The sequence below is a fragment of the Sus scrofa genome, chromosome 18, assembly GCF_054392235.1.
Source record: "Sus scrofa isolate SSC_HxYL_T2T_F1_AM1 chromosome 18, Sscrofa_HxYL_maternal_Yorkshire_Landrace_v2.0, whole genome shotgun sequence".
Taxonomy (NCBI): domain Eukaryota; kingdom Metazoa; phylum Chordata; class Mammalia; order Artiodactyla; family Suidae; genus Sus; species Sus scrofa.
Genome location: NC_139400.1, coordinates 59,937,870 through 59,965,078, shown reverse-complemented (window position 1 = coordinate 59,965,078; position 27,209 = coordinate 59,937,870). Strand labels below are relative to the sequence as shown.

The 27,209-nt window shown below is 54.3% G+C and overlaps 2 protein-coding genes and 1 long non-coding RNA gene across 3 annotated transcripts in view; 2 read left to right on the top strand and 1 right to left on the bottom strand.

Annotated features, from left to right (window-relative positions):
• GCK (glucokinase) overlaps window positions 1-10,817 on the bottom strand; it is a 48,492-nt gene extending 37,675 nt beyond the window's left edge. Inside the window, exons 1-2 of the mRNA XM_013985832.3 lie at window positions 10,788-10,817; window positions 7,008-7,807 (exon numbers count right to left, since the gene is read on the bottom strand). Coding sequence (XP_013841286.1) covers window positions 7,008-7,052 — 45 coding nt within the window. The 5' untranslated portion in view covers window positions 7,053-7,807; window positions 10,788-10,817. The remainder of the gene's footprint in view (window positions 1-7,007; window positions 7,808-10,787) is intronic.
• On the top strand, window positions 384-5,767 carry LOC106506864 (uncharacterized). The gene is made up of 2 exons (XR_014833245.1): window positions 384-781; window positions 3,790-5,767. It is a non-coding gene; the product is annotated as an uncharacterized LOC106506864 (long non-coding RNA).
• A 4,626-nt stretch (window positions 10,818-15,443) lies between the features above and the next one.
• YKT6 (YKT6 v-SNARE homolog) lies at window positions 15,444-25,425 on the top strand. The gene is given in 7 exon segments (NM_001244914.1): window positions 15,444-16,035; window positions 18,995-19,077; window positions 20,239-20,339; window positions 21,435-21,539; window positions 22,145-22,210; window positions 24,158-24,259; window positions 25,124-25,425. Coding segments are annotated over 7 exon segments (597 nt in total). The 5' UTR covers window positions 15,444-15,931; the 3' UTR covers window positions 25,160-25,425.
• Window positions 25,426-27,209: the final 1,784 nt, after the last annotated feature.

Sequence of the window (27,209 nt, the reverse complement as noted above, 5' to 3'; positions counted from 1 at the left end):
TACTCTGAGCAACTTTCGCATACATGATACTCTATGTGAAATAATAACTCTATTCCATGCTATTATTACCTAGAGCCCCCACCGTGCACAGTCCATCCACAGGGCGTCCTTAGCCGATAACCAGCCTGGGGCCTTTTGACGGCCTTCACCAGCTTGGCTCCCCTCCGCCTCCACAGCCACCACTTTGTTCTCTGTATTTATGCCCTAGTTTTTAGATTCTACCTATGAGTAATTTGTTTCACTTAGCCTGACGCGGTCAAGGCCAAGTCGCGGAGCCTTAACTGAGTCCGCCTGTGGGTAAAGGGACGTCCCAGGACGCAGGGGGCGGGAAGGGGGTGTGTCACGGGGGCGGCTCCAGTTCTGCGTCCCATCTCTCTGCTCGTGGGACTTGGTACTTGGACTCAGGTGGAAACGCAGCTGCTCAGGAAAGGTCGGTGCTCGGTTACGAGCGCGAGGACCCCGTCCTGCCCACACTCAGGGGCTCACACGCACACAGCAACCCGCCTCTGGGCTCCCGAACCGCTGTTTCAGAAGGACTGTCCTGGCGGAGCCCAGGCCTCCACCGCTCACGGATGTGACTTCAGCAGCTCAGCTGGCTTCTCCGCCTGCAGAGCCCTCGTCGGTGAAAGAGGAGCAGGGCAGCCTCCGGAGAACCGTCCCTGAGAACAGCCCAGGGTTGAGGGCTCCTGGGAGCAAGAACCCAGGGCTGGGGCCCTTCCTTCAAGCAGCAGGTCAGAGTCCTGCTTGGGTCCAGCACCTGGGACGGGCCTCGAGCCCCCTGGTGAGCGGAGGGAGCACAGCCGAGGTGGGCGGGGCAAGATGCTTGAAAATGGAGTGTGGGGATGGGACAGGGATGGTGACCAGCAGGAGAGCTGGACGACTGCAGCGGGTTCTGAGGAGTCCGGGAATCTCTGGCATGGCCTGGAATCTCTGGCATGGCCTGTCCCCACAACTGACCCTTGGCCCCCCCTCACCCCACAGGACTGCTCTTATTCTGGGCACCGCCTGAGGCTTTGAGGCCCCTGCAGCCCCCTCCCTCCAGGGCCCCTCCCCAATCACCTCCCTTGGGCTGCACTGTCAGCGCCAGGACATTCCTGCTGGTTCCCAGCAGCTGGTGGGTCCCCCAGCTCCCTGGGGAGCCTGTGAGAGGCTCAGAGCCCAAGCCCTCAGCCCGCCCTGGACCTCCTGGCGTCCACGGCCAGAGGCAGACCAGCCAGACTGGCTTCCTCGGGGGTCAGAGAGAGGCCTGGGCCAGGAGCTCAAGTCTCATGGAAAAGAGCCCAAGACCCAAAGAGACAAAACATATGCACACCTGTCTGAAAGGCAGGGTCGATCTGAATCGAGGGGCTGGGGAAGCAGTTCCTACTCTCCCCAGGTCATGACTCGACAGCACTTTTTTGTCTTTTTTTTGTTTTGTTTTGTTTTTCTCTTGGGCCGCTCCCGCGGCATATGGAGGTTCCCAGGCTAGGGTCTAATCAGAGCTGTAGCTGCCAGCCTACGCCAGAGCCACAGCAACGCGGGATCCGAGCCGTGTCTGCAACCTACACCACAGCTCACGGCAACGCCGGATCGTCAACCCACTGAGCAAGGGCAGGGACCGAACCCGCAACCTCATGGTTCCTAGTCGGATTCGTTAACCACTGAGCCACGACGGGAACTCCTCGACAGCACTTTTTATAAAACCTGATGGACAACTGGGCCACTTAGAAAGGGAGGCGGGAGCCGGCAGCACAGACAACAAGCAGCTGCACCGAGGGAGTCCCTGGAGCAGAAGTAAGCAAACAAGAAGGGAGGGCAGCCGTCACGGTACGGCTGGAATTTAGTTCCATAAAGGCGGCTGCTCTAAACAGCTTGATGGCTGGCACACGCACTGGGCACGGAAACCCATCTGCCCTCTGAGAAATACAGGAATAGAATACCTGGAGCAAGAGAGGAGGTAGCGATGGTCAGATGACCAGTGGACGCCCAGAAGCTTCCTCTGAGGCCCCTGGAGGCTGAGGGGGAAGAGGTCTGGGCGAGGAGGGTGGGCCCAGGGGAGCCCGGGCTGAGGCGCGCAGAGGCAGGGCGGGGGAGACTTCCAGTCTGGGAGGGACTGGGAGGGGCCGGCCCAGCCCTGAGGGGTGACACGGGAGGGAGGGCAGGGGCTTCGGGAGGCTGAAGGGGCCTCTTCTCAATGTGCACCCAGCCCCAGAGAAAGAGAGACAGAGACAGAGACAGTGAGAGAGACACAGACAGAAGATGAATAGACAGAGAAACAGAAAGACAGAGGGAGAAAAGAGACAGAAGTGGAAAGAGAGAGAGACAGGGAGACAGAGACACACACCAAGAAGCAGAGACAAAGACAGAGACAGAAGGAGAAGGAGAGAGAGACACAGAGAGAAGCAGAGATGGAGACAGAGGAGAGAGACACACAGAGAAGCAGAGACAGAGGCAGAGAGAGATGCAGGCAGAAGACAGAGACAGAGAGGGAGAGAGGGGAAGAGAAAAAGAGACAGAAATAGACAGAGAGAGAGACAGGGCAACAGAGACACACACAGAGAAGCAGAGGCAGAAACAGAGGAGGAGAGAAACAGAAAGAGCGGGAGACAGGCAGAGGCAGAGGCAGACAGAGCTGCGTTCCCCAGGGGGGAATCACAGTCCACCCCCGAGAAGAGAAGGGGGATAAACCTGGAGGTGGGTGCCGGGCCGGGACTGTCCCTCTGTCACAGGGATGGAGGGACACAGAGAATACAGCTGGGCTGCCCCCAAAGGCTACAGCCTGGCCCCGAAGTGAGGGTTCCAGAATATTCCCCGGACAGACTCCCTTCAACACCGCTCTCATCTCTTTTGCCTCGGAGTGGCTTCCGGGCAGCTCTGCAGAACTGGGGAAGGAGGCCAAGAGCATTCTGTGCCTGTCTCTCCGAGGCCCATCCACCCTTGGGTCCTGCTGCTGCAGGGGCAGGCGTGGGCCTGGCTGGGTCCATGCTGCCCTGTCTCACTGCTGGCTGCCCTTGGCCTGCTCCAGGTGCCACCACTCCCCCCAGGGACATGTTGAGACTTGTAATGCTCTTTCTCTGGGGCCTTGACCCAGAGGCCTGGGACACAGGTGGCTTGTTCGGCTCTCCTGGGGCAGCCTCTGCCCCGTGGCCTCCCAGCCCCCTTGGCGACCACAGGGACAACCTCTCACGCTGCTCAGAGCCAGCAGCTCCTGGCTGAGAGGGGCCCAAGGCGAGCAGGTACAGCCCCAGCCCCCCGCTGCTGACTCCACACCTGAGTGGGCCATGGGGGAGCCTGGTCCCCTCACGTTCAGGGTCTTGTCACCGCTCTGCTCAGTGGGTCCATCTGCTCCTCCCCGCACTGGCCCCTCTCCCAGCACACCTGCTTGGGGGCCACCTGGAGCTTTGCATCCTGAACATCTGGCAGTAGCAGGGCCTCCAAGCAGCCTGGGGTGGGAGGTGGGGCATCTCTCCCACTGGGGCCCCAGACTGGCTGGGACAAGTCCTGCCGACTATATAGCCTGGGCAAGCATGCCGACTATATAGCCTCACCACCTCTGAGCCTTCTCCTTCAGCAGCAAGGTGCCCGGGGTGCTGGGGGGGCCCAAATGGAAGGAGTCAGTTACCCTGCTGCTCCCACTTTCCACCCCTGGGGCTACAGGCTGAATTGTGTTCCCTTCAATTCACACGTTGAAGCTCTAACCCCCACTGTACAGTGTTGCGGGGGGGGGGGGGGGGCTTGGGGAAGTGACTGGGGAAGTCATTAGTGCTGTCGCTTGCTCGCTTGCTCTCTCTCTGTGTCTGTCTCCACCAGGCGAGGACACACAGGAAGGCAGCCAGCTGCAACCCAGGAAGGAAGCTCTCACCAGAACCTGACTGTGCCGGCCCCTGATCCCGGACTCCCAGTCTCCAGAATCGAGAGGAGGCAACACCTGTTGGTCGTTACCTGGTCCACAGTACGTTGCTATGGCAGCTGGGCAGACCAACGCACCTGGAGGGTCACCTTCCCAGCTTTCTTCCTGAGACATGCTCCCCAAACCTGGGCTAACTGTGTGGGCTGTGGAGTCCCCATCCCTCCCGTGCACGAGCAGAAGGGCCCAGATGAGGGAGGGAGAAGTACAGACCAGGAACTTCCAAGGGGGCTCCTAGCGCCCAATGTCAGGCCACCCAAGAAGTGCTGGCCATCAAGAGATAGAGCTCCATAGCAACCTAAATGTCCAACGCCAGATGAGTGGATAAAGAAGATGTGGTACATATATATACAATGGAATATTACTCGGCCATAAAAAAGAATGAAATGATGCCATTTACGGCAACATCGATCGACCTAGAGATTCCCATACTAAGTTATGAAGTAAGCCAGTCAAAGACAAACACCATATGATATGACTTATATGTCGAATCTAAAAAAATGATACAAATGGACTTACTTACAAAACCAAAATAGACTCACAGGCCTAGAAAACTAACATATGGTTACCAAAGGGAAAGGGGGAGAGCGGGATCAACTAGGAATTTGAGATTAGCAGATACGCGCAACTAGATATAAAATAGATAAACCACAAGGACCTACTGTCGAGCACAGGGAACTATATTCAATATCTGTAGTAACCTGCCATGGAAGAGCATCTGGAAAAGGACACCTATACAGAGGAGTGGTTAGGATAGCTATGTACTTACACGCATACATGTATCTATCCTAATCACTCTTCTGTATGCCTAAAGCATTGTAAAGCAACGCTACCTCAGTGAAAAACTTTTTAAAGAAAAAGATGATATTTTTAACCCATTTACAGATGCTGAAACTATGAAAAAACAAGAGTGCGTGCTAGAATTCCTTGCCAAGGGAATAAACGAGGGTGCTGGCGCTCCGCAGACAGGGGCTCGGGGGAGGGGCAGCAGCATCCAAACGTGCAGGCCATCCATGCGGGGAAGCTCTAGAAAAACCATGTAAGGAGGGGCCATCCATGCAGGGAAGCCACTGAAAATGGCTCGGAGGCCACACATTCCTGCACCTTACAGAGGGCTGACCACAGGTGATCTGAAAACTCAGCACAGGCAGGAAGAACCAGAGAAACAGGCAGAGCAGAACCGGCAGCACTTCGGTTTCCCCCGCCTGGGAGCCTGCAGTGGGTACAGCCACAGATGACCCGTCCGGACAGCTTTGACATTGCTCCCTGCCCCAGGCTAAATGCTGGCTTGGGGTGGAGGGAGCACTTTCTGGGGGTGCAGGACTGGACCTGGGTGGGCCTGACAGCAAAACCTTAGATCCTTAGGATGGCCCTGAAAGCAATCTATCGCCCTGCTCCCCACCCCACAGCCCAGACAAGAGGTGGGTCCTTTGTGCAGCCAGGACAGACTGGAGGGGTGTGGACATCGCAGTCTCATGCCTCCCCTGTCTGGTCCTGGCACCTTGCTAACTGGAGCTCTAAGGGCAGCCAACACAGGGCTGAGACAAGTGAAAAAAAAAAAAAAAACAAAAAAAACCAGCAGCACTCAGGCCCTCTTTCTTTGGAAATTTGGCATTTTGCTCATCATAATTTTTTTGCATTAATTTTGATTCTTAGGAATTTGCATTAAAATATTTGTCTTGGAGTTCTCATTGTGGCACAGTGGGGTAAGAATCCGACCGTAGCAGCTCGGGTTACTGCGGAGGCATGGGTTTGATCCTCCGGCCCGGCACAGTGGGTTAAGGGATCGGGCATTGCTGAAGCCGCTGTGTAGATCGGATTCAACCCTTGGCCTGGGAACTTTCATATGCGGTGGGTGAGGCCATAAAAAACATATATACATTATTTGTCTTGATGGCTGATATTTTTGGTGTCCTCTTAAAGCGCCTCCAGAGGCAGTGCCTCCCCCATGCTCCCAGGCCTGACAAGGCTGTCAGTGATCCGTGAGACAACCCCCCCCCCCCCATTCCCACCCGCCTGTGCTCAGGAGCCAGCCTGGCTCCTGATCGGGGACCGGCACCCCGTGTGCAGGTGGAACAGAAATGGTTTCCCACACGGAGCATTGTGTCCCCGGGGACAAAGGAGCAGGGGCGTGGGCCAGCCCCATGGGGCTGAGGTGGTGGGCTCCCCACACCAGGTCCCCATAGCAGGCCACAGGCCCCATCTCCCGCTGTCACCACACCAGCTCTCTGCTTGTGCCAAAGACACCACCTCCCTTCTCCCCGGTGCCCCCCACGGCCCCTTGTGCAAGATTTCTCAGCCAAGCTCTGACCACAGCCCCAGGGACCGGCAGACATGGGCTTCCTGCTGCCTGCAGCTGTGGGCGTCCGGCTCTGGGTGGTTGTTTTTCTCCCGACATCATTAGCTCTGCCAGGAGCAGAACCAGCCCCGGGTTTATGCTGACCTCGTCATTTCACCCAAGGAGAAGAAACGGCAGGGGAGGAGGAAACCACGCCGGAGGGACTGGCCGCGGGCCCTTTCCTCCAACGCCTCCGCCCAGCCCGGCTTGGAGGAGCGGCCTGCTCTCCCCGCCACCCTGCCGCCAGCTCTGGCTCCTCTGCGCACTGCTTGGGCACAGGGCTGCCCCAGAGGACGTCTGGATTTTTCTTGGTTTTGGAAAATGTAACTCTCTCTGCTCCTGGCCTGGAGCAATGGGCCTCAGGCTCCTGAGCAAGAGAGCTCTCTTCGGGGAAGCCTGGCTTTCTGAGCCTTTCCATGATGACTGTAGGGTCTTGCTTCTGCCCCTAAGCAAGTGGGTTCTACCCCCAAGATCCCAGGCCCCAAGCTCCCCGGCTGGGGCTCTAAACTTCCCAGACCCTTTACGGAGTGGGGGTCACCTCCCAGGCCTCCTGGCAGCCTGTGCCTTCTAGGTCACAGGGCCGGAGTCTGGAGCCCTGGAGAAAGGACCTGGTCTGCCCAACAAAGTTAGCGCCACACAATTCACCCCAAGTGGATCGTCCCTAAAGCAGCTACACATACGGTCAGATACCAAGGAGCAGACACTTGTCCAAGCCAAACAAGCCCCTGGATGGAGGAGAGTATGAGAAACCCTTGTAGAAAACCAGAAGGGGCAGAGACCTACCTTTTCCTTCTTGGCGCTCTCCATCCTGGCTCTGTCATCCAGCATCTGTACTGCAGCCAGCCCGTGGGAGCTGGGACCCCTCTGCGTTCCCCAACAGGCTTCCAAGGCAGAAATAGCCCCAGCTTCTTCCAGGTGAGTGGCACGGCCAGCCTGGGTGTCTGGGAGAATAGGGCCCACCCTCTGGCTGGACTCTGGCTTGAGGTTCAATCACAGAGTTTCCTCCTTTTCATTGTTCTCCAGCAAGCCTGAGAGCCTCCCCTTCTGGGTCGCAGCCGGGACCCTTCCCCACGGAGGCCTCGTCAGGCTGGGTGTGGCCAGGGCAGGGCCATCGCCGGGCTCCAGGGCTGGTCAGGGCTGGTCAGCTTTTTCTCTGGGCTGTGCTGATCTCTGACGGCGTGGTGTTCTCTTAATAGACTCAGCAGACTCTTTCTCTGAGGGGCAGCGTTTGAGTAATTAGGCTGCAGGCGACTGTGTTTCTCTCTCACACCCCAACCTGTTTCCCCAAGGCTCAGTCACTGCCCAACACTTCCTGCTCCAACCAGGTGTGGATGGGAAATTCTCCTGCCAGGGCTTTCTGTGCTCCCGTGAGGGCCCACACTGCCATGGCAACCAGGAGCAGGCCTCTGCGCTCACACCCTCCAGCCTCCACAGGGCTGACCATCCTGTCATTAGAGCTGCCATGCAGAAAACTGGGCCTCCATTCCCATCGCCATAGCAACAGCCCAATCGCCTTATCATCGCAGACTTTGCCACCTGCACAGTTCCCATGGCAGGGTCACAGGGTCTTCCAAACTCACGACCTAAAAAGTAGAGGCCCCATGAGTCTAAGAACCAGAGGAGAGGGAGTGGATAGCTTGGCCACCAGCATTGCCACATGTGCCCAGACCACCCTCGAGCTTTGGTCACTGCCTTCCCGGCCTGAGCTGGGATCCCGCAGAAGGAGCAAGGAGTGCCCGGTGGGACCTCGCCAGATGGATGTGCTGTAACATTTTTAAACCAACTTCCTGTTGATGGTCATCCGGGCAGTTTCAGTTTTTTTTCTGTTATAAATCTTGGTCTTTCACCAAGATTTTTTGTTTGTTTCATGAACACATGCACATGTTTCTTTTGGATGGTTCCTAGAGGCTGAATTGCTAGATCAGATGCTGTGCACGTTTTGTGATTGTGCAACAGGACTGCATTGGCCCCTCAAATGGTTTCACCAATTTATGAGTCCTTCCACTTTCATTAGGAGTTTGGCTACTTACTGGCCAAAACTTGAGATGAAGAATCTTTCTGATTTTTGCCCATCACTGCCATTTGAATTGCATAAGGGCTGGACACCTTTTTCACATGTTTATGGTTATCTGTCTAAGGATGATTCGTTTATATTAACTGTTATATATTATATAATATATGACATTATATATTAACTGTTTTGTCACTGAATTGTCTTCTACTTCTCAATTTGTATGAACTATTTTTATATTCCATCAATAAGATCTATTAATACTCTGCTTGTTAAATATGCTATAATTATAATACCTCCCCCAGCTGATTGACCTATGCACACTGAGGTATATGAAATAATTGGCCAATGGAGACTTGCTGTATAGCACAGAGAACTCTACCCAATATTCTGTGATCATCTATGTAGGAAAAGAATTTGAAAGAGAATGGATGTGTGTACATGCATAACTGAATCACTTTGTTATCACAATCTTGTAAATCAACTCTACTCAGTAAAACTTAAAAAAAGAAAAAAAACCCTCTTCCAGTCTACTGCTAAACTTACAGCTTGATCAGTGGTGTCTTCTGTCATACAGAAGTATTTCTTTTTTTCTGAATCTCAGTCTTGGCTTTCTTTTTTTTTTTTTTTTTTTTTTTTTTTTTTCAGCTGGTGTCTTTAAGAAAAGCATTTCCCACCCAAAATTAGAAAAATGTTCTTCCACACTTCCTTCTAATATTTTTCCAAAATTTTTAAACATTTAACACTTTGGCCCCTCTAGAATTCGCTAGTGTATAGTAACAGCTAGGAGTCTAATATTTGTTGGGTAGGCTAGCCTCTCTCCATTGATTTGTATTGTGGACTGCGCCACAGTTTGTGCTCCACTATTGTAATTCTCTGTTCTGAGGGAATGGCTCAGCTCTGATCACCTCGCAGGTGTGATCATAAGCCAGCAGACCAAGTCTGGAACCACAGCTATCAGAACACTTTGTGATCCCCTGGGAACTGAGGCCACAGTTGTAAGGAGCTGCTCCGAGGCCACCTCACATTCTCTTCCCCATCTGCCTGGGATTTCCCCAAATCTCTGGTTCCAAGATGTAAGGCTTTCTGCCCCTGCCCCTCGAGGTGCAGCTGTGTCTAGAATGGGCTTCCAGGAGTTCCCGTGTGGTTCAGCGGTAACGAGCCCACCTAGTATCCATGAGAATGTGCGTTCAATCCCTGGCCTCACTCAGAGGGTTAAGGATCTGGAATTGCGTTGAGCTTCCGTGTAGTTCGAAGATGCAGCTCAGATTTGGCATTGCTGTGGCTGTGGCGTAGGCTGACAGCTGCAGCTCTGATTCAACCCCTAGCCTGGGAACTGCCATATGGCATGGGTGTGGCCCCCCAAATAAATAAATAAATAGAATGGGCTTCCAGTCAGAAGTAAAGTTTTAGAGTGACTTGGGGTGCAGGCGTCCAGCCTCTTTGGGTGGGTGTCATCCTTTGCATGAGACAAGGATGGGAAGCAGTGGCCTTGGATGCTCTTCTACTCTTCTTTTTTTCATCTCTTCTCTCCTGCCTGTGTGCCTAACAGATTGTCTGAATGTAAAAGCAGCTCTTGATATTCTGCCTGCCTTGGCCTCAGCTCTGCCTGTGAGCTGGATATCTCTCTGTCCATTCCTGTGTTTCCCACACTTTTTCAGTGGGCACAATTTTTTAGTTTTTTGATATCCGTCCAGATAGGCATCCCCTTTTATTTTCCTACAAAATTTTCTTCACCATAAGCCTTTTATCTTTCATGTAAGTTTTAGAATCTATTCATCTCTTTTCACTAAAATAATGTTTTATTATTTTTCTCATATAGATCTTAAACATTTCTTAATTACTCCTAAAGAAAGGAAACATATTTATCAGAAGGAAAAATTATCATTATACCTGATTAAAATATTTATGATTCACAAAGTACTTTTCCATTCATTCTGTCATCTGATCAGTCTTGGGACAGTGGGCAGGGGTGTTATTATTTTTTTACCACTTTCATGAGTAGTGAAACTGGGAAGGTTCAAGGATTGGGCCGCAAAGGTCTGTGATGCTCACTGTTCCCCAAGGACAGGGGCCAAGGCAGTCCTCAAGCAAAGGTCCCCGGGCCTGCTGCAAAGCCCTGCCCTCCCTGATCACAAATGACTGAAAGAAACGTCATCTGATCCAAAGGGTAACCATACTGCATACTGGTCACAGCCTTGGGGGTGGCCTCACAGGAGACTTTTAACCAATAGGCCCTACTTGAAACAACAGGAGGTTTTATGAGGGCCTGAAAGTGTCAGAATTTCTGAGCATTCAAAACTCCCAAAGGTACATTCCTGGAAGAATCTGTGGAGCAGGGAGGGGAGGGAGCCTCTTCAGAACTCCCCCCACCCCCGTTCCGGGACCTTGTGCTGCGTGCCTTTCCCCACTTTAAGAAGTTAGCATTTCCCACTTTTTAGTCATTCTCCTCCTGCCCTCTTTGTATTGTTCTAGAAGAGCTCACACAAACGTGTAATTCATCTATGTTTAACCAGGAATTTGTACTGATACTTGCTCCCAGGTTCACTGACCTTTTCAAACTGCGCAAATCCCACTGAGGCGTCCAAGTGTCCTGGCTTTGCTCTGATTGGACAGCCTGCTCTGCCAGTAGGGGGTATGGTCTGCATTGATTGGCTGAAGCCTAGGTCAGGTGCCTGTCTGTAGACCAATCTCTGCGGCAATAGGGACGGGCTTGTGTTGATTGGCTCAGACCTCCTACCCACGTGCCAGCGAGCGGAGCAGGCGGGGCTGAGGAGCGAACCCGGCTTCACAGTCCTCTTTGCGATGTTTTCTTTGTGTTGACTGCAATCTTGATTTTTGCTTTCAGAGGTCCTGGGGCCCGAGCTGACGTGGCCTCTCTGCCCCACCCGCCGGGCCTTTGCCTGGCCCCCGGCCCCCTTCCTGTTCTGCAGACTTTCTTCCACTCTCATCTCCACAGCGGTAAGGCAGCCTCAGGTCCATTAACCGGTCTAAATAAATGACCATGTGTCCAGAGTGGGCTACACATCCATCCCTAGACCCGAGTAGGGGAGGGGTGCCTGGTGGTAAAATACAGCTCCTGGGAAGCCCCTACACGAGGGGCAATTCGTGGGGGTGGGGGGGGACCCTTTATTTCAGGGAGCTCCCAGCTGGCTGGCTCCTGTCTTTCATGGCTGTGATCTCCAGGGTAAACCTTCTTATAGTACATGCCTGTTCTCTCCTGCTCTGACACCTCCTGTTCTCTCTCTGCTGGTGGCAGAGCCATGTCTGTGCCTGTCTTCTCTGTGACTTGGAGAACCTGGTGGGAGCACAGAACATCTGGGTGAGCCATTGCGATAGTAAGCAGTGTTCCTGGGGACTGGTCTGCTGATGGCATCAAGCCTCTGCTCCTTAGACTTGGTGAACTACCAAGGAGGAGCAAGGGAGGAAAAATTCTCCTCTGCCCTCTGGGCCTCCAGCTGGGCCTAAAGATTAAACTGACATTAGCAGGAGAAACGCATAAGAGTTTCATTTAAATGTTTACTGATACATTGGAGCCTTCACAAGAGAATGAAGATCCGAAGACATGACCAGAGAAAACGCTTTTATACCTTTATGAAAGAAACTGTAAATTTGTGAAGGGGGGGTGGGTAGGGAGAGTAAATTGAGGGGAAGTGACTAGGGAGATGAGGGCTGGTTTAACAGGGTTGGTTTGTACAGATTTCTCTTGGCCTCCATTCATCTCTGGTGATAGGAATAGCTTCCTTCCTCCTGGTACAGAGAGGGTACTTTTCACACAGAAGTTTAATCTCCTGCTTCAGGAATAAATCGAGGATCAGGAGTTTCCATTGTGGCTCAGCGTTAACGAACCCGACTGCTATCCATGAAGACGCAGGTTTGATCCCTGGCCTTGCTCAGTGGGTTAATAAGGATCCAGCGTTGCCCTGAGCTGTGGTGCAGGTCACAGACGTGGCTCAGATCCAGCGTTGCTGTGGCGTAGACCAGCAGCTGTAGCTCTGATTTGACCCTTAGCCTGAGAACTTCCATATGCTGCAGGTGTGGCCATAAAAAGAAAAAAAATAAATAAATAAAAATAAAAATGAGGACCAGAGAGCCCTTCTTGCATCTGCTATTTCTCAAAGAACTCAAAATAATCAGTATGTCAAAGTGTCATATTCAAGGTGACATGCTCTGAACTCCTTTGGAGGCCTGACCACATCGGTTGCCCATTTTTGAATGGCTGGGTTCCCCCTGGGCTGGGCCTCCTGGGGTGTGCCTCTCTCCCAGCTTTTATCCACCTCCCTAGAGGGTTCTGCTCTGCAGCTAAACCAAGCACTTTCTGTGAGCTGAGCAAAGCCTGGAAGGTGGGTGGCTGCCTGCCTCACTCTGTGGGGGCAACTTAAGGGACCTCAAGCATTTGTCATGGACAAACGAGCTGCAGATGGATGAGCTGGTCCTCTAGAGCCCAGCTCACTAGGGCGGCCTGGACTCCAGAGGGCTGTGCCACCCCCTCACCTGTGGATGCTGCATGCAGAACGTCAGCCAGTCTTCCCTGCAATTTTTTCTATCCCCATAATTTCGGACTTACAGAACAGCTGCAAGAACAGTACAGTAAACTCCTGGATACCCTTCATCCTGACTCTTTAAATTTACCATATTTGGGAGTTACTGCCGTGGTGCGGTGAAAAGGAATCTAACTAGTATCCATGAGGATGTGGGTAAGATCCCTGGCCTCGCTCAGTGGGTCAGGGATCCGGCATTGCCATGAGCTGTGGTGTAGGTCGCAGGTGCAGCTTGGATCTCGTGTTGCTGCGGCTGTGGAGGCCGGTAGCTGTAGCTCTGATTTGACCCCTAGCCTGGGAACTTCCACATGCCGCAAGTGTGGCCCTAAAAAATAAATAAATAAAAATAAATACATAAATTTACAATATTTGCTTCCCCCTCCATATATATTATAAATACTTCTGGACCCTTTGAGAGCCCACTGCAGACATGACATCCCTTTACCCCTCGGTACTTGTGTTTATTTCCTAAAACCAAAGAATTCTCTTACATAACCACAACACCATGATTGAAATCAGGAAATTAAAACAGATACAATACTATTCTGCAATCTATAGGCCTCTAACAAATTTAAGCCTGTGGCCAAAATCTCCATTTCCCACAGCCTGTAACCTACGGTGACCTCTCCTCCTGTTTGTCATGAATGATAACGACACATATAATCATTGCTGTTGTTACTTATTAAACATCTACTATGACCAGAGCTTGGAATATAATGTCTTATCATTTCCAGCAACAAGATATTTTTCCAGTTTTGCAAATGAAAGAGAAACCATAACCAGAGAGGTTAATGGTTTGTTCACTTTTGTGGTTTGGTGGTTTGTGGCAGGGCTGGGACTGAATCCAAGTTGGGGTGACAGCTGGAGGGACGGAATGGAAGGTGGGTCTTGCTTCTGAGAAAGATGGATGAACGTGGGGCGTTTGTAACCACTTTGGCCAAGTTAGTTTTTCTGGGGGGATGGAGGCTGAGCAAGGGTGAGAGGAGGGAGAGAGCTGCTAGGGTGGAGCTGGCTATGAGTTTGTTATGTGGTTTCGTGTTGGTATGTGCGTCTTACTAGCGATCTCCTTAACCTGGGTCTCAGTTTCTATGTCTCTAAGGTGGTATATCGTCCTCTGTTTTTGTGAGGATTAAATGAGGTAGTATATAGGAGTTCCCGTCCTGGCTCATTGGTTAATGAACCCAACCAGTGTCCATGAGGACGCTGGTTTGATCCCTGGCCTTGCTCTGTGGGTTAAGGATCCGGTGTTGCCCTGAGCTGCAGTGTAGGTCAGATCCCATGTTGCTGTGGCTCTGGCGTAGGGCGGCGGCTACAGCTGATTCGACCCCTAGCCTGGGAACCTCCATATGCGGCCTGTGCAGCCCTAAAAAGACATAAATAAATAAGGTAGCATATAGGAAGTGTTTGCTATAAGGGAAACTACTGTTATGTGTCAAGTGAATACATTTAAATATATTCCAACCAAACGCTGTCCTCCTGGTTCCTCCTTTTGTACAAGTTTTGGGGCAAAAGAAAAGGGGCCTGTTTTCCTCAGAAACGGCTCTCGCTCGCCCCCTATCGGGCAGCGGTGTCAGCGCAGTTAGGATAGGACTACACTGACGGCTCTCCACCATCCAGTCTTCTTGTGACACTGTCTAGTGTGCTGTCTGTGGGTAGCTGGCCTGGCATTGGCCAAAGGCTGTTCTTGAGGTTTGGTACCACAATGAAGGAGATGTAAGAAAAATCCCTTTCCATCCTTTGCACTTGGAAATACCCAGGGAAGAGGGTTGGGGAGGAAGGTGCTGAGTGAAAGGGCAGGTGGTGGGAACTTCCTTCAGCCACAAGAATATCTAGAGCAATGGTCCTCTAAACCACTGCTCCCCAGGGCGCATTTGGGAATGTCCAGAGACATTTTTGGTTGCCCAGTGGCGGGTGGAATGCTACATCTAGTAGGTACAAGGCCTAAGATGCTGCCTACAATGCCTGGACAGCCCCCTAACAACAAGAATTATCCAACCCAAGATACCAATAGCACCGAGGTTGAGACACCCTAATTTAGAATGTTTAGAGGGATGGTGTTGATTTTTCAAATGTACCATCTCTTTCCCATCATTTCAGATCTGGCTGCTTCTAGCATGATAGTTGTAGAAGCTTACTGCCAACTTCCAAAGAAAAGGTCCCTTTTTGTGTGTGTCCTTCAAGATGCTTTCTGATTACCATTTAATAAACAAGAAAAGGGCAAGAGGTGGTACCCCTAGGGAACGGAGCCTCATTTATGGCCATCCACGGAAAAAAGCATTATTTTTACATCTCAAGCAAAATGACTTTACACCAAGTCACTTTACACCTGCCCCTTTTGGGGTGAAGCGGCCCTGCTACTCGGTGAGGTCAGCAGTTTGGCTCTCAAATCAGTGGTTAGTCTGACAACTGGTTTCACAGGTGGTGGGGCAGGCCCGGGAGCCTTCACCCCTGCAGGGTTGTGCTCAAGGGTCTTGTGTGACCAGGGATTTGCTCCCACGAGGGCAGGAGGAAGGCCTGGGAAGGGCATGAGCGGAATCAGATCATCTGAAAATGAGAGGCATGCCTTTACCTTCTGGCAGGAGCCTGTAGAAGAAAAGGTTCCTCCCCTTTACTCAAAAGGAGATCTGATTTACAAAACAGGTACCGGGAAGGCGGTTCGCCCATAAATCAAAGTCGCCCCTGTAGGGTGCACAAAGCACTGGCTCGTGGGTGCTGCTCTGGATCTCACTGCTCGGAGGGAGGACGGTCCTGGGGGACCCTGGACCCCCCGAGAAGACTCAGAACCAACCAGTCGGAAAAGGGACGGCCGTCGGAGAGGACGATTGCAGGAAAAGGCTAAAGACTGCGGGAGAAAGAGCCGGGCGGCCCAAGACAGCCCCGAGAGACCGCGGCGAGCGCACGCGCACGCGCAGCACCATGCCCCGCCCCTCGCTCACGTTTCCGGCCGCCCCTCTCTGCATCCGGGGCACGCAAACTCTTCGTTAAGCCTCAGGCGGCCGCCCCGGACCGGAAGCGGAAGTGAACCCCGAGCCAGGGGGAGGAAGCCGGTGGCCGACCCGTCAGCAGCCGGCGGCGGTCTCGAGGGGCGGCGCCGCCCTCCTCCCTGCGAGCCGGTCCCGCGGCCGGGCGGGTGGCCGGCCCGAGGCCTCGGCGCCATGAAGCTCTACAGCCTCAGCGTCCTCTACAAAGGCGATCCCAAGGTGGTGCTGCTCAAAGCCGCGTACGACGTGTCCTCCTTCAGCTTCTTCCAGAGGTCCAGGTGAGCGGGCCTGGGCGGGGATCGCCGGGCCCGGAATCGGGGGAGGCCCGCGGCTCGGCCCCCCGTAGCGGAGCCCAGCGGCGGCCTCCTCCTCCGGCTGTGGACTGTGCCTCTGAGGAACCCTTCTCCCTTCGACCTCGGAAGGCTTTCTGCACCCCGCTCCAGGGCGGGCTCCTGTAGGATTTCGGTCGCGTGAGAAGTAGAACGGGGCTGTGAAAAAGTGCAGATTCCCCAGGTTCACGCCCAGACAGTCCGAACTAGTAGGTTGAAACCCAGAAGTCTCTGTTTTAAGCCCGCAGCTCCCGCTCAGTAGTTCTGACCCGGGAAGCTTGTGTGCCACGCCTCAAGAGCCACGTTTAGACGTTCCGGTGGGGCTTTCTACCCTCCTCTCGGAGAGAGTGCTGTACTCTCCCGTCGAGTGAATGAAGTCACTGAGGCCCCAAGCGATGATGTCGAACCAGCCGGGACTCAAACCAAAGTTACATGCTCTTTATGGTCCTCTCTATGGTTTGGGAGGACGCGTGGGATTTGTAGGGCTTCCAAGCTTTCAAACATTTGTGAGGCGTGTAAATGCAGTAAGATGTGTATTCGAAGAACCACAGACACTTCCAGCCGGATTGTGGGGGGGTGGGGGTGACTCAGGCTCAAAAAGAGAAGAACCCTACGGAATCCAGGTCTGTGGTCACCCAGTCCCCGAGTCTGGTAGAATCTGCCGTCTGGATTCTGTTTTCATTCTTTCAGTGCAGTTGTCTTGTTCTTCTTCTTCTTCTTCTTCTTTTTTTAGTGAAAGTATAGTTGATGTACAGTGTGTTGCCAGTTTCTGCTACACAGTAAAGTGACTCAGTCCTACACATATATACACTCTTTTTTTTTTTTTTTTCAGTATTATCTTCCATCATGGTCTATCCCAAGGGGCTGGGTACTGTACTGTACAGTAGGACCTTATTGTTCTTCCGTTCTAAATGTAATAGTTTGCACATCCACTAAGCCCAGACTCCCAGTCCATCCCCTCCCCCTCCCCTCCTGCTGGTCAGTCACACGTCTGTCCTCAAAGTGTGTGGGTCTGTTCCTGTTTTGTAGATGAGTTGCTTTGTGCCATACTTTAGATTCCACATGTAAGTGATATCATACGGTCTTTGTCTTTGTCTTTCTGACTTAGTTCACTTAGTGTGATATCTCCGGTTGGATCTCTGTTTCTGTGAATGGCAATACATTTATGGCCGAGTCGTATTCCCTTGTATGTATGTGTGTATATATATACCACATCTTCTTAATCCATTCATCTGTCAGTGGGCATTTGGATAGTTTCCCTGTCTTGCCTACTGTGAACAGTGCTGCTATGAATACAGGGGTGCATGTACCTCTTTGAATTATGGTTTAGCCTGCATAGCTGCCCAGGAGTGGGATGGCTGGGTCATACGGTAGTTCTAGTTTTAGTTTTCTGAGGAACCTACATAGTGTTACCCATTGTGGTTGTACCAACTTACATTCCCACCAACAGTGCAGGAGGGTTCCCCTTTCTCCACACCCCCTCCAGCATTTGTTATTTGTAGACTTCCTAATGGGATGGTATGAGATGGAACCTCGTAGTTGTGACTTTCATTTCTCTAGTAATTAGCGATGTTGAGCGTCTTTTCATTTGCCTCCTGGCCATCCGTCTGTCTTTGGAGAAAGGTTGATTTAGGTCTTCTCCCCATTTTTCAGTCGGGTTTGTTTTGTTGTTGTTACAGCTGTTTTGTTCTTGCTGGCAGGATCTGAAACAATTCCTCTTGTTATTTTCTTGGAAACTTACTACTTTTTTGGGTCCTTCCTGGAACTTGGCTTTCTTTACCATGACTCCTCCTGTCTGTGTCGCTCCTTTTCTGTGATGGAGCCGTTGGTGCTACCTTAGCTAACCCTGATTCTTTTTCTTTTTCCCCTGCCCCCGTGTCCTGAAGACCCGCAGAGATTTTGCCATAGGCCATGTCACCTGACTGGTTTGCGACACCCAGACCAGTTTCAGATGGTTAACACAAGTGCAGTGGCACAGGGGCATCTCTACCAGTGTCTCTTAAAACCACACGGATTCCAGCTGAGCTCTTTTTTCTTTCTTCTGAAGTCTTCCTCGCTTCCATCCTGCCTGCCTCATGATTATCAGAACCTAAGCTTCAAACCTCTGAGTGGTTTTTCCAGCTCTCCTGGCCCTTGGGTGCAGACTCTCAGTGAATGCAGTGCTGCCTTTGTCTAATTATAGTTCTACTCTAAGTTCTTTCTCTTTTTCATTTTACTGCAAGCACTTCCTTAATTTGAGACTTTTCTCTAAGGGATTATTTTGATACTGTCACTCAAAATGATCGTAGCAAGTAATACGATGCGCCAGACTTGGCACTAAGTGCCCATTTAATCATTACAGCGGATCTTGATTTATAGTGAAGTGCGGTGCAGTAAGTGTGCCGTCAGAGGCCGTGTCTCACAAGCGGTGGAGCTGGGATCCCAGCCAGGGTCGGGAGTCCTCACTCTTCTCTGTGGCGCTTGGTGGGTTTCAGAAGCGTCCACATCTGCTGGGGCCAAGTGTGGACGCCACAAGTCAAGACCCTGCTCTGATGGCCCTTGGGATAGCATTCCTGGTCTGAGGCATGTGAATTCCACCTCCTCCGGCTGGACCGTTGTCATCTGTGACTGTTCTGTCTGGCCACGTGAAAATCTACAATTTTCACCTGTAGAAAATTCCCCAGACGTCTGGCAGTGGGTGGCGTGGGTGAGCGAGGTAGCAAACAGATGTGGTTTGAGTGCTTGTGAGGCTGTGTAATCCCCTGTGTTTGCGTTCACGTCCAGAGCATTTCTTATTTGTTAGGAGGGTGGGGAGGGAAGGGCGGGAAATCAAGAAGCCGAATCTCCTTCGCGTATTCGCTCAAAGGTCACTTTCCGTTGTGTCGGGGACAGGGTGACAGGAGCGGGTGACATGTGCTGTGTTTCTTAGTGTTCAGGAATTCATGACCTTCACAAGTCAGCTGATTGTGGAGCGCTCAGCAAAAGGCAGCAGAGCTTCTGTCAAGGAACAAGGTAAGAGGACCTGCCGCCCTGTGAGCATGCGCTGGCCCGGCTGCCCCGCCTTGGGCCGCTCTCCGCGGGAGCCGTGCCCGGTGATGGAGCGGCCGGCAGGACCCCCTCCTCGGCTCCTCTGTCCTCCTCCTCCTCCTCCTCCTCTTACGCAAAGTTCTGTGCCTACTGTTGGTGTCTAAGGTGCTTGGTTAAAATCACGCCCGAAGCTTGGACTCCTTCGGATGAGGGAGCAGCGAGCGGCCTCCTGGGTGTGTCCCCCACGCCCACCCCCGGCGTTGTAGCCATCGCAGACGGGGCCCCTCGCCCTGCTGAGGTCACACTGTGTTCCAAACGCCTGAGATTTGGGCCCAGGACTCTGGAAGCTCATTAGTTTTTGCCTCATGACGTTAGGTTTTTTTTCCTCCTCATGATTCGGAGTTTCCCGCAAGAAGTTTTTAGGCAGTTATTTGAGAGGCATTTGATTAGCCATGTCATCTCTGAATTGTTTGAAAGTGATGAAAATTAACTTCATAGATTGTGACTGTGTTGCAGCAGCTCTTGCACAGACTGTACCTTTGGACGATTTGATGACTTCGTCACAGTCATACTTGAGCCCTCAGGCAGCAGCGGCTCATTTTTCTGGATGGGACCTGTCTCTTCTCCCTCCCCTGCTCCCTCCGTGCCAAGGCCCGCATAGAATAGAGCAGGGGAGGTTGCTGTGATGAGGGAGCCCGAGGCCCTGAGTGCTGATGTCGGGGTTGTGCCCAGTCTTACGGGGCTTTTGAAGGAGGTGGAGGCTGTGTAGCTTGTCGGGGGAGGAGAGCAGAGCCTCAGAGGGCTGCAGCTTCCTGAGACACGGCTGAGCCTGACCCTGACTCTGAGCTCAAGGTTGTGACTTGGACACGCACCCGGCCCTGTGGCTTGGGATGGTGCTCTTTGGATCCTGGCTTTGCACGCTGGGCCCCGGGGCACTTACTGGCCCCCGGGCAGGTCTTGGGCCCCGGCACAGGCAGGGCTCTTGCATGCGCTGGCCCGTGTGCAGGGCCTCTCCACACGGCTCCCTCGGAGTGGCTTCAGTGACCCAGAAGGCGGGAGCCCGGCACTGTAACACTTGGCTTTTGGGGGTGAGAAAGTCTGAAGCCCCGTGTCACCCTCCGTGTGTCCGACCTCTCGCCTCCGTAGAATATCTGTGCCACGTCTACGTGAGAAACGACAGTCTTGCGGGAGTGGTCATTGCTGACAGTGAATACCCATCCCGGGTGGCTTTTACCTTGCTGGAGAAGGTGAGTTTGCAGCCTGGCTAGACTGGACCTAGACGCGTGTGGATCGGGGGCAGGCGTGACCACAGTGCCCGAGGGGTGAGGGGTGTATCTGCGGTCACCCTGTTCCAGCCTCTCTTCTCACCCGAAACCAGGAGACAGCCGGGAGCCTTCCCACTTCCCTCCCTGGCGCTGCTTTCTGCCTCGCATCCCCCTAGCGTTCCTGGTGCCACCTTGATGCTCCTTGTCTGCCCCAGAGTCACAGCACCTCTCCTTCTGAGGTCAGCGGTGGCTGTGCTTTTGCCCCGGTCACTCCTCTAGCTGGCCTTCTTCCTGCCTCTGCCCTCCGCAGTCAGGACTTTCAGTTCCTTCTGAGCCTCCCTAGACTCTGTGCTCTGTCTGCCCCGTGACCCACCTCCCCTCCTCTCCATCCTGCCGCCCTGCGCACACCAGGCTCCTCCCGCCTCTGTGCTCCTGCTCGAGGAGTCCCCCTGCCGGCTCCTCGTGCAGCTACAGCCGCTCCTCTCCCCAGTGTGGGGCCAGCGCCTCCCCACCGCGTCCCTCAGTGTCTCTGTGCTTCCACGGACGGTAAATTCCTCAGAGACGCTGGCCTTACCGTTCCCAAAGCACTCATGCTCTTCGAAGCACGTGAAGTCTGGTGATTGGAAGCGCCCATGTGGCACAGCAGGTTAAGGGTGTGGTGCTGCAGGTGCCATCCCTGGCCCAGGAGCTACCATATGCCGCAGGTGCAGCCAAAAACAAAAAACAAAAAACAAACTGGTGGTTGCTTAAATTCAAAGAACCTAATAACCTTTTCGAAGAATTGTTTTGGAAAATTAGAGGGCCAATCAATATCCTTTTTCCTGGAAATTCATAATCTGGTGAAAGTGGAAATCTGTAGTTTAAAATTCCAGTACTGTTATCATTCACCAAGATGAGGTTCATACCAGGCTGGCCTACTGGGTTTTTAATCCCTAGAATACTGAGGAAGGAGGAACTTGAACCTAGATTTTCCCTTTGCCCTTCGCCGCCCGCCTGTGCCCTCCTCCCTGGGGCCGGGGGCCTGAGACCCTCTCGTGGATGAGCACGGGGGCGGTGTTAAGCTCCTCTGTCTTGCAGGTACTAGACGAATTCTCCAAGCAGGTCGACAGGATAGAATGGCCAGTGGGATCCCCTGCCACCATCCTCTACACAGGCCTGGATGGTCACCTCAGTAGATACCAGGTGAGGTGTAAAGACGGTGGCCAGAACCACGGGAACCAGAAAGGCCAGAGGCCCCTGATGGTTGTGGCTCCGGGCGATGTCCTTTTGAAAAAACACAGGGACTCCCATTAAGACCTGGAACCTGTAGTTCCCATCATGGCTCAGCGGTAACGAACCCGACTAGTGTCCATGAGGACGAGCGTTCCATCCCTGGCCTCACCCTTGTGTTTCAGTGGAAATGAATCCAGCTAGCATCCGTGAGGATGCAGGTTAGGTCCCTGGCCTTGCTCAGTGGGTTAAGGATCCAGCGTTGCCGTGAGCTGTGGTGTAGGTCACAGATGCAGCTCAGATCTGGCGTTGCTGTGGCTGTGGTGCAGGCCGGCAGCTGCAGCGCCGATTCGACCTCTAGCCTGGGAACCTCCATATGCTGCACGTGTGGCCCTAAAACGCAAGAAACAAAAGATCTAGAACCTGAATTCCTAGACAGACTTTTGCTTCTCTGGCACGAGTTTAAACAGCCTGTGGTTGTTAACTTGTAAAAGTGTATCCAGCTCTCTTGGTTTTGAGCCCTGTTTCTCGGTGGCCACTCAGTCCTGACATGGTGTTTATTTTTGGCTCTTTTCTAGAACCCCCGAGAAGCTGACCCCATGAGTAAAGTGCAGGCTGAACTAGACGAGACCAAAATCATCCTGGTAAGCCAGCTGTGGCGAGCAGGTCCGAAGACTGGGGGCAGACAGGTTGGCTGGCAGTCAGGCGCACCTCCGAGGCTCGTTTCAATTGTGACCAAAGCACCTTTCGGAAAGTGGGGTTGCTCCCTCTCCCCATGCGTCAGAGGCCTCAAAGCCAGATTCCCTCAGACAACCCTCCAGGGTCCCTCCTGCGCCCATCTTGGTTCATGGCGCCTGTTGTTTGAGGGACCTGGCTGGGAGCCAGCACGGCCCTTCCTGCCATCCCCGCTCCGTCTGGACAGCTACCAGGTTCGAGGTGATTCTGCCTCCTCTGGGGTGCCTGCCTCAGCCTGCCTCACAGCCCAGCAGGCACCTCCCTTGCAGGGTCTCAGCACGGACGAATCACAGACCCAGCTGTCAGACAGGCCTGCTTTAGGGGAGCAGGAACCCTGCATTTTTATCTGCAATCTCCTGGTTTCTAACTGCTGCTTCAGCTTTTTTAAAATTCTCAGCTGCCTTTGGCACTTGAGCAGATCAAGTTTGGTTCTTGCGGCCTCTGCCTCTGACTGGTCCCTCGCTTCCCTCCTGCCTTCAGTCTGCCCATCAGACAGTAGCTCTTGATCTGTCGTTCTCTGTAAGTCCTTCAGCAGCTCTCAGAGCAGCCCCAGCCTAAAGCGCAGACTCCCTGACATGGTCTCATGACCCTATCTGCCTCCTACCCTTTCTATCTGGTTCCTACGCAGGCGCCCCACACTCAGGCTTCCCAAGGATTTGGGGGCTGTGGCAGGCCCTCTCTGGATGTCACCGCATTGTCACCACATGTCTACGTGAATCCTGACGAGTGTGCCAGCTCCCAGGACCGGGGGCTTGTCCTTGTCTTCACAGCCCTGCTCGCAGAACAGTGCCTGGCTTAGGCTTAGGGTCAGGGCTTCACCAGCGCCCAGTTATTACCGGACACCTAAGTGATGGATATAAAACCCAGGAAAGGGGCCCCGAGAACCCCGGACCCAAGGATAAAACTCCTGCCACCACTGGCTCAGCTTTCACGTGCGTCGGTATAAAGTCTGGGGCGGCCCCCGGAAAGCTACATTCTGTAAGGAGCATCCCAGGGGCTTCAGGCCCAGGCCTTCTAAACCAGGCCTCGAATAACATTTCTGGGCTTTGAAATGAAAGTTCGATGTGAACGTTTTCAGGCATCTGTCTTTTGTACCATGTGTTTTGACCAAGGCCTGCGTCTGCCTTCTGCGGCTTCAGAACCGGCGCCTGTGAGCAGCGCGGTGCCGGGAGGCACCCACTCTGGCCTTGCTTCTCTCCGCGCTGCAGAGGGCACGTGGGTCCTCGCCACCCAGCCCTGTTCCGGCTGCGGTGGCAGCGTCTGGATTGCTGCCTTTTGTCCCATTCGGTCCTTGATCCAGTTCACTCTTTGGGGTGGAAATCTGAGCTGCTTGGCTGTTGCAGGGAGGAGGCCTGTCCTTGCTCATCCCGCATCTGTGCCGCTCGCTCTGAAGGCGTCTCTGCGGCACGGTCACCTGGGGCGAGAGCGAGTCGGCCACTCCTTGATGGCCCGGGCAGCGGAGCCGGGGGCGCGCCGTCCCTCCCCGAGAGCAGGGCTCCTCTCACAGGGTTGGCAGTAATGACGTGTACACGGGGCTCCCCTGGGCGAAGCGGGGGTCGTTCTGTCCAGTGGGAATGTGTGTAAGTACAGGTGTGAGCCGCCATCTGGGGTGTGGCTCTGAGCCTGTGCTGCACAGAACCTGGGAGAAGTGCTCTAGGTCCCAGGTAGAACCTTCTAGATCATCCAGGAAGGTCCCTAGGTCCTGTCTCCTCCTCCGGTCTGGGACACTGTCTTCTGCTCGTGTAGTGGGGAGGAGCCCAAAGGAAGGGCTTTCCTGAGCTTCACGGAGGGGGGGCTGGCGTCGCCCCCTCTGCGAACCGAGCCAAGCGTTCTCTTCTGCTTTGCCTCCCATCCAGCACAACACCATGGAGTCTTTGTTGGAGCGGGGGGAGAAGCTGGATGACCTGGTGTCCAAGTCCGAAGTGCTGGGGGTGCAGTCTAAAGCCTTCTATAAAACGGTGAGGACCCCTCCTCTCCCCTTCCCATGAGCAGTGGGGTGACAGCGCCCCTCCTGAGGGCTCGCCGCGCAGTGAGCCTCCGTGGGGCGTTCAGTTACTGCGGAGGCCGAAGGCAGCTGCACAGACCCAGTCAGTAGTGGCCAGTGGAGCCGGGCCCTGCGGAGCCAAGGCCGGCGGAGGCCTGGCTCCACCCTGCCTCCAGCTGCTCCCCGGAGGCCAGAGGCAGGGTCCCCCTCCAGCTGCCGTGATCACGGCCTTTGTGAAGAAAGAGGTTCTTCTGCCACAGAGGTTCTCACGCTTCTAATTTCCCTTCGACCCGTGTCCTTCACTGTTTAAACGGCAGGGGGCGCTGCGGTCTCGGTCCATCCACACACCTCCGCTCACCTGTGTGCCTTAGAGGAGGTGTCGTGGGGCCGGGGGTGGCCGTGAACAGGCAGTGACAGAAGGTAACAGAGGCCCCACAAACCAAGCGGAGACTCTGGTCTCTGAGGACAGGGTCAGTAAGAAACAGCCTTGCGGGGTCAGGTGGCTTTATGGGGAGACAAGGCTGGAGCAGAGGAAGGGCTTCGGTCAATCCGACTTCCATCACGGGTCTTTGTCCTTGGCTTAGCAGTGGGAAGTTTACTTCCTTACTGATGGCGTTATTGGGGGGGGGGGGGGCGGGCAGAAGGATCAGGGGCTGAATCGCTTCCGGACAGCTCCCCTCCAGGGGTCGGGATCAGGCCTTATCTCCCTCTCCCCTTGGCAGTTCCGGGGCCTTCAGGGGTCTGGTTCCCGGAGCCCCCAGTAAAGCCGCAGACCCCCAGGAGCTCCCAGCACTGCACCTGCCGGCGTCCACTTCAGCTCCTCTTTGTCTCTTTCAAGGCCCGGAAACAAAACTCGTGCTGCGCAATCATGTGACGGCAGCTGGCAGTGCCCCTGCGCCCACCGTCACCGTCATCCGCATCGGAACGCAGCCCCCAGGACGTGGAGCCGCGGGGAACCACCCAGCGTGGGACGGACTCAGTTTTCGCTCTAGGGCTCCTGGGAGGAACGAGGGTGGTGGAAGGGACCCGGGGGCGGGTCGTTCACATCCACGTGTCTAGTAATTTTTGAGACGGTCGTTTGAGGCCCCTCAAGCTGTATTTTTGGCCCAAATGAAACCATAAAGCTCAGTGACTCCCGTAGATGCTGCAGGGCTCGTTTCTCACCCCGGGAGGATGCGGGCCCCGCCTTGGGCAAGGCCCCGGGAGGTCACCTGTGGTTTTACTTGTATGTTGGCAGCATCAGCATCCCGGTGAGCAGGGGGCCCCGACTACCGGGCTGCTGTGGGGCAGCCACTGTGGGGCCACTGTCAGGGTGAGCGGGTGGGGGGTGCAGGCCAGGCGGGAGACGGTCACTGGGCTTCACAAATTCCAAGACTTTGTTTTCATTCCTGCTGAGACTTCCTTCAGTGCCCATCCAGCACCTTCCACAAAGATGCCTTGGCAGTAGGGGCAGGGCCCTGCCCTCACTTGCAGTTTGGTTTTGAACATCCAGGTCATAGCAGCGTGTGCCATAGTCTCTCGTGAACGGTTTTCACTTGCCTGTCTGGTGACAAAACTGTCCTGACAATCACCTGGGACCTGCATGTCTTAGCAAGTGGCCTTTCCTTTGGCCACCATTCTGGGCACCCAGAACAGGTGCCAGCCAGCCGGGGGCTCCCAACACTCCACTTGTGGCCTGAGCCCCCCACATCCCAGCCCATCCACCAGCAACCCACCCCCCACCCAGAGCAGCACGAGGCCCAGGCCCTGAGGCCCAGCCCGAAAACACACACAGCAACCCAGGCAGTGGCCCAAGAGGTTCTGGGTGCTTCTTGGCCTCTCTGGCCCCTTGAGCCCTCTTGCCATGTTCCACACTGCCTTCTCGTGCCCTGCTGTGCTTCCCTAAGACCCACGTTCAAGATGCGCCCTTGGGATTCAGTCTCCAGGGAAGCCCCTGCCGGGTGGCGTCAACCACGTGGTTCTGTCCTCAGGTGTCCTTCCCCATCCAGGACACTCTGTTCCAGCCCCGTCCAGGAAGTGCCACAGCCCTGGATTCCCTTGCTTGGGCCAGGAGTCAAGAACCACCTGGCTTCCGAGGACCCCACCCCAAAGAGGTGGGCCTCCCAGCTGCCCTTTTCCCCTGGGTGCTGTGCCGGCCGGAGGACGTAGGGCCCCTGACATGGCCTCGCATGCGATTTTCCCGGTGCCGTGGATGCCCCTGAGACGCGGACCCTGGCATCTGAAATGGCCGTGACCCCCCCTCCGCCCCTTAGAAAGACTGAGCCTTGTCTGACTGACTCCTCCCACTTTGGATGATACTGGGGGGGCGGGGGCCGGGGGGGGAGGGGCTGGCCCAGGCATCAGCATTTCCCCAGCTCCTGTTGTATTCTAACGGTAAATCATTTGGCAAAGAGTGTATTTTAATAACTGCTGCCTAACTTTTCTCTCTGTTCTGTTGGCGAGGTTCCTATCTGGATAAAGTTGTCTTTTGAAATCCCAAAATAGTCCTGTGCTTTGTTTGAGTCACAGGGACCCTGTTCCTCGGGACCCCTGCCCCCTTGTGCTGGGCACCTGCGGGGTGTGGCTCCACCGGAGCCCTGGGGCGGTTCTGGTCCAGGGAAGCAGCCGCTGCCGTAGCCACCCTCCCTCCCCTCCCCACTGGGCCCAGGCTGTGCCTCCTCTCAGACTTTTCTAGCCCAGACCAGGGGAGGGCGCCCCAGAGTAGAATCCTATGGCCTAATCCTCACCACACCCGGGAAACCTGCCTGGGAGGCCAGCTCACAGCCTCAGAGCCAGGGCCACACAGATGGGCAGCTCTGCAGGAGAGCCGGAGCGGCAGTCGTGTGCGCCCCTGGGTCTTTGCAGACAGGAACTCTGGTCCTGGCTAAGGGAATGACCTCAGCGGCCACTTCTTACCGGCTCTGCCAATGCCTCTCGGCCTGTTC